Raw genomic sequence first — 17,674 nt, 5'->3', positions numbered from 1 at the left:
CCGGCTGCACCCCCAGGCTCCGAGCTCTCCAATGCACCCTTTGTTTGGGGCTGGGAGCCGTGGGGGCCCGGGGGAGGGGCACAGGACCACTTGCTCCCCATGCATCCCTCTCCTCCCCCAGGACCACCGCAGGTGCTCCGGGGCAGAAGAGGAGATCCTTCCTTGGTGCTGCAGCTGGGAGAGGATGTGGATGTTGGGGCTTTGGGGGAACCCTCCCTCCTTTCCAGGGGGATTTTGGGGGCCAGGAGCTGGGATGTCTGGCTTCTCCCTGAGCATCCCCCCACATCGCTCCCTTCCCCATCCCGTCGCAGGACAGAACCCGAGCGGTTTGGGAGCGCTGGGCTCACACGTGCTGGAAGCCACAGCTGGCCCAGGGCTGCCTAATCCCGGCACAGAGACGTTCTGTTTGCACCGCGGGTATTTTTATCCTCTTACTGCTGGCGCTTTCCTGTCGACCTGCGGATGCTTCGGGCGGCTCAGCAGCGCCGGCGGGACCGCCCGAGGAGGGGAGGGGATGTCGGGGTGCCTCGAGGTTTTGTTTACTGTGGCCGAGTTTAAAACCAAGGCAAAAGGTCAGAAGTGTTCAGGCTGGTCCCCAAAATGTAGAGCCAGCCCGGGGATGTGGGATCGCGGGGAGATGGACGTTGCTGGGTGTGAACTCCGTTTTGAGGAGCCGTGGCTGGGTTTGGAGGTTGGGGCTTTTTGAGTCTGGATCTGTCATTGCTCCTGGCACAGGAGGACTCGGGTTCCACCCTCACTCAGCCAGGAGCAGCTGAGGTGAGGGGGGAGAGGGGCACTCACCCCTGTGGGAGCTGGAGGGCCCCCAGGAGGGCTGAGCTGGGGGTCCTCAGTGCAGCATTGCCCAGGGTGGGGGCAAACTGGGCCACAGTCCACTGGAACAGCACTTCTGTCACTCCAGGATGGCACTTCTGTCCCCTCTGGGATGGCACTTCTGCCCCCATTGGGATGGCATTTCTGTCCCTCCAGGACAGCATTTCTGTCCCCTCTGGGATGGCACTTTTGTCCCATCTGGGATGGCATTTCTGTCCACTCTGAGATGGCACTTCTGTCCCTCCAGGATGGCACTTCTATCCCATCTGGGATGGCACCTCTGTCCCTCCAGCATGACATTTCTGTCCCCTCTGGGATGGCACTTTTTTCTCCTCTGAAATGACACTTTTGTCCCCACTGGGATGGCACTTTTGTCCCCTCCAGAACGGCATTTCTGTCCCCACTGGGATGGCACTTCTGTGCTCACTGGGGTGGTTCCTCTGACCCTTCAGCTGATGCTGTTCTTTGGGGGCAGGCAGGGGCTGTGCTGGGGACAGGGTTGGGCAGGGTTGGTGCCTGGAGGGGACTCTGCAGTGTCCTTTCCTCGGGGGGAGGGGATGGGCAGAGCCAGACCTCCAGTGTCCCCAAAGTCCCTCCCCATTGGAGTGGGGTCAGGACAAGTGTCACCCCCCACCAGGGGGACACAGGGGCCCAGGACAGGGGTGGGAGACATCGGGTGACCAGCCAAGAGGGGTTTAAGTCTCTTTTGGGGCATAAATGAGGCTTTTGATGGCCGGGGCCTGCGTGTTACAGTCATGAGACCCCGTTCAGAGGCCGAGCTCAGTCATGGGATCCAGGAAACTGAATTAAAGCATCTTAAGGAGCTTTTTTCCGAGCTCTGCTCTGGTTTTCCACGTGCTTGTCATATGAACAAAGATGGTATAAAAGGGCAGAAGGGAAGGATCCCATCGGTGGTCAGGCTGGAGAGGGGAGGACAGCGGAGGAGGGATGGCAGGTGAGGCTGAGGTGGAGGGAAGGGGACAGCAAGGGGCAGGGAGAGGGGAGGATGCGCTGGCAGCAGCCCCTGGCTCTGTCCTGCCAGAGGGAGGCAGAGGCCTGGGGACAGAAGTGACAGTGGGGACAGTGGGGACAGGGATGGTTGCAGATCCAAGGGAACAGAGTCTGTGTCCCCTCTCCTCGAGCAGCACTGAGCTGTGACACCCCGACAGCGACGGCACCTCCCTGGTGAGAGACAGCGAGTCGTGACACGGGGAGGGGGCACAGGGGGCAGGGGGCACCCACCACCCTGGGGACACCCACCAACCTTGGGGGACACCCACCACTCTGGGGAGACACCCACTGCCCTGGGGTACACCCAACAACCTTGGGGGACACCCACAACCCTGGGGACACCCACCGCCCCAGGGGGACACCCAACAACCTTGGGAGACACCCACCACTCTAGGGGGAACACCCACCCCTCTGTGGGGACACCCAAGTCTGCCCAGCTGGCTGGGGGGGACAGGGGTGGCGGGTGGGGGTTTCTGAGCTGGGATGGGTCCCAGGAAGGGAGCTCGGGCCTGGGAGGGCAATCATGGGATGGGCCCCTCCAGCCTCTGTGTTGGGCACACACGTGTGAGCACCAACATGTGTGCACATAGATGTGTGAGCCGCACACACACACACACACACTCTCACACTTGCATGTGCATTCACATGCACACAGGTGTGTGCACAGCCCTGCACAGACACACACACGCACACACACACAGGTGTGCACACACACACTCACACACTCTCACACACACAGACACAGACACACACACACACACTCACACATTCACATGTACGCAGGTGTGTGCACAGTCTTGCACAGACACACACACACAACATACAGACACACACACTCACACACATGTGCACTCCCCCCCCCATCTCTGGTTCCAGCCCCCTGACCCTCGGGTTGGCACACAGAGACCCCCACCCTGCACCCCTGACACTGCTGGGCCATCGCCCCACTGGCGCCTCATGCCAATCACATCCCAAACCACATCCCAAATCACATCCCCAGGGGCTGGAGGGTTCTCAGGGCTGGTGGGTCACACCGGGGAGACCTGTGGGCTGGTTTTCACCTCCTGGAGATGTGGGGCAGGCTGGGGATCCCCAGCTCCCCTTGGATCCCCCAAATCCCTGCAATCCCCCAGCTCTCTGCAATCCCCCAGCTCCCCTGGGATCCCCACACTACCCTGGGATTCCCCAGTTCCCCTCAATCCCCCAGTTCCCTGCAATTCCCCAGCTTCCTGGGATCCTCACATTCCTCTGGGACTGTCCAGCTCTCCTGGGATCCCACCACTCCTCTGGGATCCTCCAGTTCCCTGGGATCGCCCAGGTTGCCTGGGATCCCCCAGCTCCCCTTGGATCCCCCCAATTACCTGCAATCCCCCAGCTCTTCTGAGATGCCCACACTCCCATAGCTCCCTGGGCTCCCCCAGTTCCCCTGGATCCCCACACTCTCCTGGGATCCCCCAGTTCTCCCGGGATCCTCACACTCCCCTGAGATCCCCACACTCCCCCGAGATCCCCCAGCTCCCCTTGGATCCCCCAATTCCCTGCAATTCCCCGGTTCCCCTGGAATCCGTACACTCCCACAGCTCCCTGGGTTCCCATAGTTCCCCTGGATCCCCATACTCTCCTGTGATCCCCCTGTTCCCCTGGATCCCCTGATTCCCTGGATCCTGCAGCTCCCAGTGCTGCCCTGCCCTCCCCTCCTCTCTCTTCTGCAGCCACAGGAGCGCTCGGAGCCCCCTGCCCCCTGTGAGCTTCCCTTTGTCATCCTATGCCTGAGCGATGCCTGGAGGCTGGGAAGGCCAAGGGAGGCTCACGGGCTGCCACAGCCCCGGTGACAGGTGACCAGTGACAGGTGACAGCACCAGGAACGGCACACTGGAACACACGGTGGGGGCGGGACAGGAGTTCTGAGGGGCTGGGAGCACCCCGAGGGGCTGGAGCACCCCCTTGGGGGGGCCAGAGCATCCCTTTGGGGGCCAGAGCATCCCTCTGGGACACCAGGGACACTGGGGAGAGTCTGGAGTGCCCTCTTGTGGGGGGCAGAGCATCCCTTTGGGACACCAGGAGTAGTTTGGGGGGGTGGACTGTCCCCTTGGGGGGGGCAGAGCATCCCTTTGGGACACCAGGAGCACCCTGAGGTGCTGGAGCTTCCCCTTGGAAGGTCAAAGCATGCTGGGGGCTGGAGTGTCCCCTTTGGGGGGGGGGGGGAGGGGAGGTGGGGGAAGCATCCCCTTGGGGTGCCAAGAGAACTCTGGGAGGTTGAAGCACCCATGGAAGTGACCCAGGATGTGGATGAGGCTCTGGGGTGTCACGGACAGGGGAGTCTCCCATAGGGGACATGGCCCATGGTGGGTCACACGATGGGGTCCCAGGGGTGGGCTCACCCCCCTGACCAGACCATCCCTGAGAAGAGGCCACCCAACATGAAGACGTCCTGGGAGTTCAGCCCTATTCTCCCACTTCCACATTTCCTTCTCCAGCTTCCCAAACCCTGTCTGGCGCCTCATGTGGGGGCTGTGATGGGACAATGGAAAAGTTCCCCTCTGGATGCAGAGAAAACCTGTGACCACCCCCACAACAGGGAGCAGAAAGTGCCCGTGGGGTGCCTGGATATGGTGGTGCGGAATGAGAAGCAGGGAGTGGGGTCTGAGAGGGTGGCTCCTGTCACAAGAGCGTCTCTGCCTTGTTTTTTCATCTGTTTTAATCTCTTTTCCCGCAAAAACTCGACCCAATTTACCTGTCTGTGGGGGAGCAGGTGGGGAGGAGGTTCTGGGGAACCCCAGGGCTGGATCCAACCCCCTGCTCTGGGGGGTGAACCAGGAGAATCCCCCGGGGCAGACCCAGAGCCACATTCCTGGGCTGGATCCTTGATGTGTGGGGGATGCCAAACATGGCACCAGGAGTGTGTCCCTGCTGCCACTCAGCAGTGGGATGTCTCCCTGTCACAGGGGACAGGCCCCCCTTGTCACCCAGCAGCTGCTGTGGGGATGGTCCTGCAGTGACATCCCCCTGCCTGGCTCTCCCAGGGAGGCAAAGGGGCAAAACTGCCCCCCACGTGCTGCCCCTTGTCCCACACGGGGACCTGAGGTCCTGGAACAGCCCTGCCACGTGTCCCACCCCTGGTCCCCTCCTTAAATTGGGTGGTTTGGCCATGGGGTGTGAGCCCAGGAGGGACAGCAGGGACTGGGACCCCCCGTGTCTCTGCAGAGGGGGCAGCAGCTTTTGGGGGAATGAGCTCAGTTTTGGGGACCCCTTGGTGGATTGAGGAGGCTTCAGTGGGGTTGGAGGGATTCCTGTGGGGTGCTGGGCTTGGATGCACCAGGATGGGTGACTATGGGGGCCCCTCCTCTTAGCGGAGCTGCCTCAGGGTGCTCAGGGACCCCGGGGACCTTGCCCAGTGCTGCTGACTGGGAGCTGAGTGGGAATCCCAGTTAACCAAACTGCCCCTTCCCACGTGGGGAGGCAAAAGCACAGCCCAGATTAGCCTGGATCAGTTCTGGGGAGGTTTTCCATGTTAGGCTGTCCAGGACTGGGCAAAAATGAAGATTTTATTAAATTGAATTTTATTATTTATTTAGTTTTGTTTTATTTTTGCCAGTTTGTGACTCGAAGAAGCACAGGGTGAGACTTATAAGTAGGGGAAATGCCCTGTGTGTGTCTTTCTGAAGTCCTTTCTATTACAGCTGAAGTTCTGTAAAATAGATTTATCTATATCATAAAAACAAACCCTTTTCCCCCCCTTTTTTGAGGGGAGGGGAGATGAGCTTGTTCTCCACTCTCTGGTGGGAGGAGGGAGCTGGCAGGGGGTGTGGGGGCAACTCAGCACAGCCCTCCCCCAGTACCTGGGGCATGTTTCTGCTGAGGGAAGGCAACGCACCTCCTGGGGTTTTCTGCTTTCCAGAAGCTTTTCATGGATTATTCAGGATTCCTGGGGTCAGCAGCTGCTGGGACATCAGTGTCCTCTCCTTCTTCTCCACTCCCGGACTCTGCTGGGACACCCTGGGGAGCGACGGGCAGGGGGGAGGCAGCAGCACGTGCTAGAACTGGAAAAAAGAGTGGGTTTTTTCCCACTCAAGACTCCTGTGAAACAGGACTTTTGCTGTCTTTCCCTCGTCCTTCCCTGGTCCAAGGGCAGCTCCTCCTTGGGCACCTTCATCACTGTCTAGAACTCCCTGAAGGGCAGTTCTGGCCAGGTGGGGGTTGGTCTCTTCTCCCAGGCACTCAGCAATAGGACAAGGGGCTCAAGCTCTGCCAGGGGAAATTGAAGTTGGAGATCAGAAAAAAATTCTGTGCAGAGAGAGTGCTCAGGCATTGGAATGGGCTGCCCAGAGAGGGGGTGGATTCCCCATCCCTGGAGGTTTTTAACCTGAGCTTGGCCGTGGCACTGAGTGCCATGATCTGGTAAAGGGACTGGAGTTGGACCAAGGATTGGACTTGATGATCTTGGAGGTCTTTTCCAACCCAATCCATTCTATGATTCTGTGATTCTATGATTCCTTGGCATCACCCCTGGCACTGTCCTGGAGCTTCCCTGGCACGGCCCTGGAGCTTCCCACCTCTCCCTGCCCAAGCCACAAGGCTCTCCTGGATCATCTCTTCCCTTTGGGCTGACTCCACCCCATGGCATTTCTCCTGGGCTGGTTTGGTCCTCGCTGTCCCCCCAAACCTGCAGAGGGTGGATGCTCCAGGGCAGGGCCAGCACCAGGTGATTCCCAGGAGCTGTGGGTGCCCCTCATGGTTCACCCCCCCCGCCCCCCCCCGGGCCAGCCCTGAGCCCCTGCTCAGCTCAAAGCTCTGTCACCAAGTGCCTCAGTGTCCCCATGGGTGACTTGGGGTATGGTGACACTCCGGGACAGGGGTTGGGGGTGTTGTGCCAGTTCTGTGCATGGCCTGAGGGGACTTGTGGGGCCACTCCCCACCCCTGCCCCATGTCCTGCTGCTGTGCCAGGGGCCGAGGGGCTGCTGGGGCTGAGGGGTCGTGCTGGGAGTACTAGGATGGGCTGGGAGTACTGGGATGGGATGGGGCAGTGGGACCTGCTGGGAGTACTGGGATGTGCTGGGGTGGTGGTCCATGCTGGGCTGTGCTGGGACTGGGTCAGAGGTTCATGCTGGGGGCTGCAGGCTGTGCTGGGAGCAGTGGTCCCTCATGGTCCCTGGTGATCCATGCTGGGAATGCTGGGATGTGCTGGGGCTGTGGTCCATGCTGGGAGCTGTGGTCCCTGGTGGTCCCTGGGATACTGGGACATACTGGGGTGTGGTCCATGCTGGGGGCAGTGGTCCATGGTGGTCCCTGGTGGGGTTTCTGGGCTGCACTGAGCTGGTGGGCCACGAGCCTGGCTCTGCCTGCAGCTGGGGGGCTCTGGGGGTGCTGGGGGGCTCTGGGGGGGATCAGGGGTTTCTGAGGGTACTGGGGGGCTCTGGGTGGTCGGGGGGCTCTGGGGGCTCAGTGGATGCTAAGAGGGGGCTCTGGGGGGCTCTCGGGGTGCTGGAGGGTCTCAGGGGACTCAGAGGGTGCTGGGTGGCTCAGGGGGTGGTCAGAGGGCTCAGGTGAGTGCTGGGTGGTCAGGGAGTGGTCGGGGGGGCTCAGGGAGCTCTCGGAGGGGCTCAGAAGGCTCTCGGGGTGCTGGAGGGTGTCAGGCAGCTCTTGGGGTGCTGGGTGGTCAGAGGACCTCAGGGGGCTCAGGTGGGTGCTGGGCAGCAGGACAGGCCATGCCCCGTGTCTGTGTTGGCTCCACAGCGGGGGCAGCGGGTCCGGGGCTGTGCCAAAAGCGGCCGGGCTCTGATTAGAGACCCCTGGGACACCCCGAGCCGGGAGGGACCCGCAGGCACCCCCTGCCCGAGCCCCGGCCCGGCCCCACCGCTCCCCGGGGCCGCAGGGCTGTGGTGCCACACGGGCCGTGCCGGGGAACGGACACCGAGCGGAGACTGCCCGGGATGTGCAGCTGCTCCTGAGCCCCGTGCCCTGTGCCGGGATCCAGGTAAGGGCTGGAGCTGTGCCAGGGGGTTGGGATGGATCTCAGGGAAAGGTTCTTCCCCCAGAGGGTGGTGGGCACTGACCAGGCTCCCCAGGGCAGTGGGCACGGCCCCAAGGCTGCCAGAGCTCCAGGAGTGTTTGGACAATGGGACAGAGTGGGATTGTTGGGGTGTCTGTGCAGGGTGAGGAGCGACACTGACGATGCCCGCGGCTCCCGTTCGGTGTCCCGCTTTCCTCCCCCGCCCCCTCCCCCCCATGTCCCGCCCCCTCCCCCCATGTCCCGCCCCCTCCCCCCATATCCCCCCTCCCCCCATGTCCCCCCTCCCCCCATGTCCCCCCTCCCCCCATGTCCCGCCCCTCCATGTCCCCCCTCCCCCCATGTCCCGCCCCCCATGTCCCCCCTCCCCCCATGTCCCGCCCCCCCATGTCCCCCCTCCCCCCATGTCCCCCCCCTCCCCCCATGTCCCGCCCCCCCATGTCCCCCCTCCCCCCATGTCCCGCCCCCTCCCGCCATGTCCCGCCCCCCCATGTCCCCCCTCCTCCCATGTCCCGCCCCCTCCCCCCATGTCCCGCCCCCTCCCCCCATGTCCCGCCCCCCCATGTCCCCCCTCCCCCCATGTCCCGCCCCCCCATGTCCCCCCTCCCCCCATGTCCCCCCTCCCCCCATGTCCCCCCCCCTCCCCCCATGTCCCCCCTCCTCCCATGTCCCGCCCCCTCCCCCCATGTCCCGCCCCCCCATGTCCCTCCCCCCATGTCCCCCCTCCCCCCATGTCCCCCCTCCCCCCATGTCCCGCCCCCTCCCCCCATGTCCCGCCCCCCATGTCCCCCCCCCTCCCCCCATGTCCCCCCTCCTCCCATGTCCCGCCCCCTCCCCCCATGTCCCGCCCCCCATGTCCCCCCCCCTCCCCCCATGTCCCCCCTCCTCCCATGTCCCGCCCCCTCCCCCCATGTCCCGCCCCCCCCATGTCCCCCCTCCCCCCATGTCCCCCCTCCCCCCATGTCCCCCCTCCTCCCATGTCCCGCCCCCTCCCCCCATGTCCCCCCTCCCCCCATGTCCCCCCTCCCCCCATGTCCCCCCTCCCCCCATGTCCCGCCCCCCCCATGTCCCGCCCCTCCCGCAGCCCCGCCCGGCGCTCGGCTCAGGCGCGCCGCGGGCAGCCCTGTGCGGGCAGTGCTGTGAGGGCAGCGGCGTCGCGGGGTCCTCGCCGCCGCGCCCGGCGCTCCAAGATGGCGGCGGGGCCGGTCCCGGCCGTGTGAGGCGGGAGCGCGTCCCGGGCCCGCCCGCGGCCCCTCGGTCCGCCCCGCGGCCGCAGGCGGGATGCTCAGGTCCACCGGCTACTTCCGCGGCATCGACTGCCCGTTCCTCAGCGCCGGCGGGCCGGGGTCGGGCGGGGGGTGCCGCAGGCCCTACTGCCACTTCCGGCATCCCCCGGTGCCCCCCGCGCCCTGCGGACCCTCCGGCGAGCCCGGCGCGGGAACCCCGCTGGGACGCGGCGCAGGTACCCCCTTCCCCCGCCCTCGTCCTCCCGTTCCCCGGCTGGGGTTGCTCCTGGTCCTGCCGCTCATCCCTGTCCTGGCCCTCCCGGCGCTGCCGCCCCCCCATCCCGGCCCTGCCTGTTCTCCCCCAGCAAGGACAGGCCCGTGCCCGCCCTCCTCCTCCTCCTCCTCCTCCGCCCTACCCAGCCCACCCACCGGGCCTGGACTCGCCTCCTCCTCCCCTGCTCCCTCCGCGGGGGACTCTGTGCGGGACCCCCGCCCTGCGCTGGCCCTTCGAGTCCCGGGAGGGGCTGCAGGGCCTTTTCAGCCCCACGGTGTGATGGGGCGGGGGGTGTCTGTCCCACCGCACAGCGCGGGGTGTGGGGCAGCTTTGCGGAGTGTGCGGGGCCCGGGGTAGCCCCGGGTGTCCCCAGGGCCGGAGCTGCAGGGGCTGCCCCCGGAGCTGCTGCCGGAGCGCAGCGCTGCCCTCGCCCCGTTCTTTGTCGCTCCGGGCGCTCGCGCTGAGGTGTCAGGGCCGCGTTCCAGCCGCGCTGCCCGGCCCGTTAGATCCCTGCAGGAGGAGCTGCGGGTGCCGTGCCCGCCGGAGGGGCAGGGCCTGTGCTCGGGTGTCCTGTCGGGCTGTGCTGAGCCAGACCCGCCCCTGAGCGGGTTGGGTGAGGCGCAGCGCTGCCAGCATCCCAAAGGAATTCACGGAATTTAACATACAGACTGTTCACAGAATCCCAGACTGTTCTGAGTTGGAAGGGACCCACAAGGATCATCGAGTCCAACTCCTAAGTCAATGGCTCACACAGGGGATTGAACCCATGGCCTTGGCATTGTTACAAACAAGTTTTAACCGACTGAGCTCATCTCAGGGTCAAGCTTGGCACAACTACCCAGGGAATCAGGGAATCATGGAATGGCCTGGGATGGAAGGGACCCCCAAGGATCAATAGTGAGCTATTGTTCATTCTTCCAGCAGCTCTTGTTGTTTTCTTTCATCACATTATGAGTTGTTTGGAGAGAAAAGCCTTCCCTCTTCTCCCCAGGAGATCCCTGTTGGCTTTCTTTTTAGTAAAGCTTTGTTGTTTCTGTCAGTTTTCTTTAAAAGCTGAAACAGAAATTGCCAAAATAAAGCCCAGCTTATGGGTTTTGGGGCTCCTTGCTTTAAGGAGGGTTTTTAGGCCAAAACTCCCACACTTGGGTTGCCCACAGGTTTGGAAAAGGATGAGTTGTCTGTGTCTCTTTGTCACCAGATCAACTCAGCACCTCTGGTTTAGTTTAAAAAAAAGAAGCATTCTCAAGGCTGTCACAGACAGATAACACGTTTGAAAGCCTTAGGTGATACCATAGTTACCTTTCACTGTGCTATTCCTTTGTGTCTTTAAATATCTGTGGAATGTCTCCTCTCGGTTTGTACTGGGTGTGCTGGGACTGGCTTTGGGTGGGGAAATGGGAAGTGAAAAGGGGTGTGCAGTGAAACCTCCTGGTGCCCCTGGAATGTGTGTGTGGCTCCTGGAAGTGCTGGGGGCAGAGCTGAGAGGAAAGGGCAGGAAAAATCCCCCCAGTGTCCTGCTGGGCCTGGCCTGGCTGTGTCAGAGAGCCAGGAAAAGCACCTGAGTTTAGGGGAGGGAGGGGGATTTGCTTGGAATCATGGAGTTGTTGAGGTTGGAAAAGACCTCCAGGATCAAGTCCAGCTCTCAGTGCAGCAGCTCCACCATGGCCACCACCAACCATGTCCCCAAGTGCCACTCCAGGGATGGTGATGCACCACTGTCAGTGCTTTACAACCCTTTCTATTTTATGAATTTTCCCAAATCTCCAGCCTAAACTGCTCTGCTGAGGCTCTTGGAGAAGCTCTGGCTTGTGGCAAACCAAAGCTGTAGCGTGGGCCTGGTTTCTGCAGGATCCCAAGGCTGGCTCAGTGCCTGTTCCTGCCTCTTTCCCAAACCCTTGGCATCCAGGGCATGGCATGGCTGTTGGAACAGGGATCTGTCAGTTCTGCCTCAGCTCAGGGTTGGATTCCAGCTATTTTTTAATGCTGATTCTGTGCTAACCCCACCTGCAGAGCTGCCTCCAGCTCTGGGACCCCAACACAAGACGGAGCTGCTGGAGAGTCCAGAGGAGGCCACAGAGATGCTCCCAGGGCTGGAGCTCCCTCTGCTCTGGAGCCAGGCTGGGAGAGCTGGGGGGGCTCACCTGGAGAAGAGAAGGCTCTGGGGAGACCTGAGAGCCCCTTCCAGTGCCTAAAGGGGCTCCAGGAGAGCTGGAGAGGGACTTGGGACAAGGGATGGAGGGACAGGACACAGGGAGTGGCTTCCCACTGCCAGAGGGCAGGGATAGATGGGATATTGGAAAGAAATTCCCCCCTGGAGGTTGGGCAGAGCAGCTGTGGCTGCCCCATCCCTGGGAGTGTCCAAGGCCAGGTTGGACAGAGCTTGGAGCAACTGGGACAGTGGAAGGTGTCCCTGCCCATGGCAGGGGGCGGCACTGGATGAGCTTTAAGGTCCCTTCCCATTGAAACCAGTCTGGGATTCCATGGTTTAAGTTGAGAAATGGGAGATGAGCAATGGACTTGCTGCAATCCCTGGATTTAGGATTGGACTCCAGCAGGGCCACGGAGGGGTCCTGATTTCTGTAGGAGCAGAAGACACTCTGGCAGTTGTTTTGTGGGCAGTGCTTGGCTCAGCTGCCTCAGCAGGATTCAGGTTGAAGTGCTCCCCTCCTTTCCCACCTGCCTGAAGCTCCTGCTGCCTGCGAGGATCTGTAGGATTTACACTAGAGGGTGCAGTAGCTCAGCCAGAACCAGGAAACCTCCTGAGAGCAGGTTCTGCCTCCACCAGGACCTGCTCCCTGCTAGGGGAACTGCCTGTCTGGTTTGGAGCAGCCTCACAGCCCTGCACTGGGGCAGGTTTGACCTATTTAATCACATCACTCAATAAATAAGCTTCAAAAGCATCATTTTTGTGCCAAAGCAGGTGGGTCTCTGCAGCTCAGATTGGTGTTTTCTGGGATAGTGCCTAGAAGAAAAGGATAACATCTAAAGGAGCAGCCTGCTAAGCATATTGATTGCAGGCTGGGGCTGGCTTTGATGTGTGAGGGTCACTGGAGGACTGGCAGGAACCCCCAAAAAACCCTGGTACAGTTGGGAGAGTTGAAAGGAGCTTTTGAAAACAGAGTGGAGCTGGTCTTGGCAGGTTGTGGTGGGAGGAGGCTGTGGACATGGGCCAGGAGGAGCAGAGAGGATGTGAAGAGGGGAATTAGTGGGATGTAGGACTATTCCTCTTTTTTTTGCCCCATCCTCAACATTCCAGAATTCCCAAGGCATGTAGAATTCAGGTGTTCCTAATAGATGTTTCAAATTATCCATGCAGTGCTCATGTACTCCCAGCTGCTGGAAGAAGAGGCCTCCATGCCCTTTGGAGATGAGCAGGAGGACTGAGCTTTCCCATCTGGATGTGCCAGCCATTCCCTCTCCTTCCTCTCTGAGAGCAGCTCAGTCAATACAGACATGTGGAGTGAGGAGGGGGCTGTTGTGAAGCATCTGGTGTGAACTGGGGCCTGAAACAAAGCACACTTGGCATGGGAAATCTACTCCCATGTTTTACAGCCTGTGTGGGAACAGACTGTGGCTCCCTGGAGGCTCCTGGCAATTCCAGGCTGGCTGAAGACTGAGGAAGGGGCTGGAACTTGTGCTGGTGGGGAATTTTCTGTGCAGGGCTGGGAATCTGGACGTTGCAAATTCTAATCCTGACTTGGCTGAAGTGCTTTTCCCATCTCTGAGGCGACTAAAACCCACCTGCTTCAGAGCAGGATGAAAAGATTATTGAATGTGTGTGAAGTGCTTTGAAAGCAGGCGGTGTAAGGAGGAGGGAAGAACTGTCTTCAGTCCTAAAAGCATCTTTTCAAGAGCTGTAGAGAAGAAAAATAGGTCTCTTTAAAGTCCAGGTCCTGAGTATGCTGAAAGACATAAAAGAGGCACAATACAGCTCTTCATGAATATCTTAAGGAAAGCAGGTCTTTGGTTTGCTGAGTTTCGGGGCTGTCAGAGGATGTTGAGGGTGGATGTTTTTGAAGACAGAACAGAAAGTTGTGTCCTGGTCTGGAGCTCTGAGTTCTCTTACCTGCTTTGATCATGGAATCCTGGAATGTCCAGAGCTGGAAAGGACCCCCAAGGACCATCCAGTCCAACCTCTGACCCTGCACAGACACCTCAACAATCCCACCCTCTCCCCCAGAGTGTTGTCCAAACATTCCTGGAGCTCTGGCAGCCTTGGGGCCGTGCCCACTGCCCTGGGAGCCTGGTCAGTGCCCACCACCCTCTGGGGGAAGAACCTTTCCCTGAGATCCATCCCAACCCCCTGGCACAGCTCCAGCCGTTCCCTCAAGTCCTGATCCTTGTGTTCCTCTGAGATGGGAAGAGCTGGGCTTTCAGCACCCTCCTGAAGTGATTTACTCTGCAGTGAGATGCACTGACTCACCCAGCAGTTTTTTGATACTGTCCAAAGCATATGGAGTGGTTTTGTTGCCGTGTGGATTTTCTATTTGGATGGACAAGGCTGTGCTGACAGGCCTGGACACATCTTTGATAGGTGTGGATGGGTTTGTGTGGTGCTCTCCAGGGCCCAGAGATTGGCACAGAAAAATCCTTGGGCTTATTTCTCCAGCTTGAACTCTGGAGTCTGTCACTGGTTCAGGGGAGGCACATGGGGTGGCTGTGACCATGATGGTCTCCCAGAGGGTGGTGGGCACTGACCAGGCTCCCCAGGGCAGTGGGCACAACCCCAGGGCTGCCAGAGCTCCAGGATTGTTTGGACAACGCTCTGAGGGACAGGGTGGGATTGTTGGGGTGTCTGTGCAGGGCCACGGGTTGGACTGGATGGTCCTTGGGTGTCCCTTCCAACTCGGGACATTCTATGATACTTGGTGAAACCTAAATAGGCTCTTTAAATGTTAAACCCAACTTTAATCACCCTCCGGCCACGTGTCACTGCAGAGTCAGGGCCATTGTCAGGTTCCTCACACAGCACTTTGCTGAGGGGCTGTGCTGGGCTTGGTGGGATTGCCCTTGTCTGACTCCCACTGCAGTGCAGGTTCATTCCATCTGTAAAAGGGATGAAAAAAAAGGTCTTCCAGATGAATTTTCCTCCCTGTAGTTGATGTTGTACAAGGTAGCTCGGGAAAGAGCTTCTATTACTGTATTTGCCTCAGGGAAGCTGAGCAGAGATGGAAACCCTTTGGCATCACTTCCCTGAGAGGGGAAAGGGGGTTTAGTGTTGGTGCTGCAGCCCATGAGCTGTGTGGGGGCGTTAATTCTGCTTCCCCCCATGCTTTTTTTTTGGGACAGTCATTACCAAAGTGTCACCGGTGCATTTGATTTTTAACTTCAGTTTTGAAATGAATACTGAGAAACCCACTGGGGGTAAATACATCAGTGTGTGTGTTTGGACGGGTTTTCAAGATAAGCAGAGGAGAATCTGTTATTTACCTGCTTATTGTTTGTGCCTTTTTCTGTTGCCTTGGAATATGAATACACTTAACAATAAAGGCAGGTATAAATATATAAATGTAAGGCTTTCAGTATTGAGGCTATCACAGAATCCCAGACTGTTCCGAGTTGGAAGGGACCCACAAGGATCATCGAGTCCAACTCTTAAGTCAGTGGCCCACAGAGGGGATTGAACCCATGACCTTGGCGTTACTACAACCAAGTTTTAACTGACTGAGCTAATCTCAGGGTTGAAAAAAAAGTCAGGACGTGTCTTTCCATGCCGTGGCTTCCCAGCACTTTGGGGTCTGTGGTCATTAACTGAGCTGTGCCAGCGATTTGCTGGGGTTGGGCAGGGGCAGCTGGGGATGTGCCAGGATTTTGGAGTGGGATCTGAGGACACTTCAAGTTCTGGTCTTTCTGTGGCTCTGGGGAGATTCAGCCCTGGGTCTGAGTCTCCCCACATGGCTCTTCCTTGCTCCAGTTAAAAAGCAGGAGGTGGGAGCAAATCTCCTTCAAACCAGGAGGATTTGAAGGCTGCAGGTGCAGCAACCTGGCTGGTGCTGAGGGCACTGGAGCTGTGCCAGGCTGGGGAGCTCCTCTGCACTCGCAGGAGCCCTTTGTCTGCTCTTTCAGGGTCTCTCTCTACTGTGGAATATCTCCTGAACACTTCCTCTGATTATTTTTTCACTCTCCAGCCAAACCCTGTTTTGTGGAAAGAAAACTCCTATATCCAGTCAGGTTACAGAGAGGTACATGGCTCCTCCAGAAACATGCACACCTGGTCGAGTTAACAGCTGGTTTATATGCAAGTAAGCTATACATATTTATTATTTCTTCATGCATAAACATTATTTTCTTAGAGAAGGCAGAGTTATTATAATGAGTTTCAAGAACTGATTTCCATTTTCTCCGCCCCGTGCCACTCCTTGTGCCTGCGCTTTTCCTCCTGGGAACTGGGGTGGGGGTCTGTGGTGGTCTTTGGGGATGAAGTCGGTGCTCTTCCACTCATGAACTTTTTACCTTTTGCTCAAAACTGCTTCAAACCTGAGACGGTCAAAAACTACACGATCCCAGCATGGGGAACAAAACTGGAATCCTTTATTGAACACTTGACTACTTTTTAAGGTTTCAGGGAGACATGTGGTAATAGGTAGGAAGGGTTATGGTAATTTCAGGAATTTATGGAGGGAAGACAGCAGGGGATTACAACACAGTCTGATAGCATTCATTCTAGACTCTTTTCTTATGTTAAGGTAGGAGACAGCTTATCTTCAAGTTGAGCATTACCAAGCCTCTTGTGTTCTTGGTGATGGAATTTCTCTCAGCCTTTGTTGACCAAGGCTTGCTGTTTAAGATTTCTAGCTCTTTTTGCTGTAAGCTGGATTTCAGATTCCTACACAAACCGAACTTGTTGGCAACTGTAGCTGGTCTGATTGGACTTACCTTGTTCTTTTGACATGTTTTCTGATTTATCTTATCCTGGCTGTTTTAATTGGTTCAAGAGGCTCTGGGGCCTCTTGGTGTGGCATCTTTAAGGGCAGGTCTGTACCTTGGGAGTTTTGCTGTATGTTGCACAGTGAATTTTATACTACTGAGAAGCAAAATAAGCGTAAGTAAAACAAGCATAAGTCCCTTCTCCTCCCCCCCCCCCAATGAACCCTGTGTTAATGGGGAGCACAATTCCCTATCCCAGGGTTTTCCCTGCCCATGTTCCATGCTGGGCGAGGCTGGAGGTGGTGTGTGGGCTCAGGCAGGCGCTGGCATGCCCAGGCTGTGCCCCTGCCCTGCACCTCCTTCCCTGCTGGAACAGCACGGGCTGAGGGGCTGCAGAGGTGCAGGTGGTGCTGGGCTTGGGCTGGGGACACCGCGGGATGGAGGATGGATGTTTGGGAATCCACCACACGCACTGAGCCAAGGGCAGCGTGTGCAGCTGGGCAGTGGGCAGAGCAGGAGGGCAGGAAGTCGCCCAAGGAGATGGCAGCAGCTCTAGGAAAGAGGAACTTGGGCAGGAAGCCCCCACAGAAGCTCAAAGCCCAACCGAGCTGGGAGCGAATGAGGGTGAAGGCGGGACTTGGTCGGCAAGTCCTGCCTCGGTTCTCTCGCCCAGAAGGTGCTGTGTCAGCACACGGGCAGCGTGTGGTGCCTCAGCCCTGGCCAGGGTGGCTCAGCAGCACCAAGCAGATCCAGCATGAACAAATACCTGCAGTGTTTATTGACCACGGGCAGCTCAGGTAACTCTTCCTGAAGTTTTTGGTGGAGTGGACTCGTGTTTCGGGGGGTGCGGCTGAGAGGAGCCGCTTCTCCAGGGAGGCTTCCACGTGGTCTCCATTCACTGAGCAGGACACCTGGGTCCTCCTCAGGCTGCTGCCTCTGGAATCCATGGACTGTGCCTACAGCTCAGTTCGGCTTTGGGGGATTTGGTGGCAGGAGAATTTTCATTTCCCTGTGGATTTGGGGTGTTTGTTGAAGATGGGACTGTGCTGAGGGAGTTGGGTTTGCTGTGCAGCTGCAGGTGTCAGAGTCCTGAAGGAAGTAGAGTTTTAATTCTGGCTTTTGAGTTGTCTGAAGCCAGACAGGTTTTAAAACCAGCTCGTTTTCATTTTAACCCTTCACAAATTGCAGCTCAGGTTTTTAAACTTTAATACAGTTTGAAAGGTGCTTTTCTTTAGCTTTTTACTTTGTTTTTTCAAGTGTCCAGTTGTAGGTTTGTTGGTTTGGTTTCTTTTTTTCGCCTGCAATAGTTAAAGAAACAAGGCAGGTGTTAAGAAGATAAGTTATCTCGAGCACTCCAGAGAAGGGCTGGAAATTAAAGGATTGGTGGGTGTAGCTGCTTTTGTTGGTGCTGCTCAGTCAGTTTTCAAGGTGGAGTTGAATAGAGAGAAAAGAAGACA

The 17,674-nt window shown here is 58.5% G+C and overlaps 1 protein-coding gene across 3 annotated transcripts in view; it reads left to right on the top strand.

Annotated features, from left to right (window-relative positions):
• Window positions 1-9,009: 9,009 nt before the first annotated feature.
• Window positions 9,010-17,674, top strand: part of REXO1 (RNA exonuclease 1 homolog) — a 47,846-nt gene continuing 39,181 nt past the window's right edge. For 2 of the 3 annotated variants that reach the window (XM_071577921.1, XM_071577918.1), the window contains exon 1: window positions 9,010-9,312. In XM_071577921.1, the coding sequence (XP_071434022.1) occupies window positions 9,132-9,312 (181 nt within the window). In that variant the 5' untranslated portion in view covers window positions 9,010-9,131. Of the gene's footprint in view, window positions 9,313-16,910; window positions 17,015-17,674 lie in introns of those variants that run through there. The other variant, XM_071577920.1, reaches the window with a different exon arrangement.

This window comes from Pithys albifrons, chromosome 27 (assembly GCF_047495875.1).
Source record: "Pithys albifrons albifrons isolate INPA30051 chromosome 27, PitAlb_v1, whole genome shotgun sequence".
Taxonomy (NCBI): Eukaryota; Metazoa; Chordata; class Aves; order Passeriformes; family Thamnophilidae; genus Pithys; species Pithys albifrons.
This window is presented reverse-complemented; position numbering and strand designations above follow the sequence as displayed.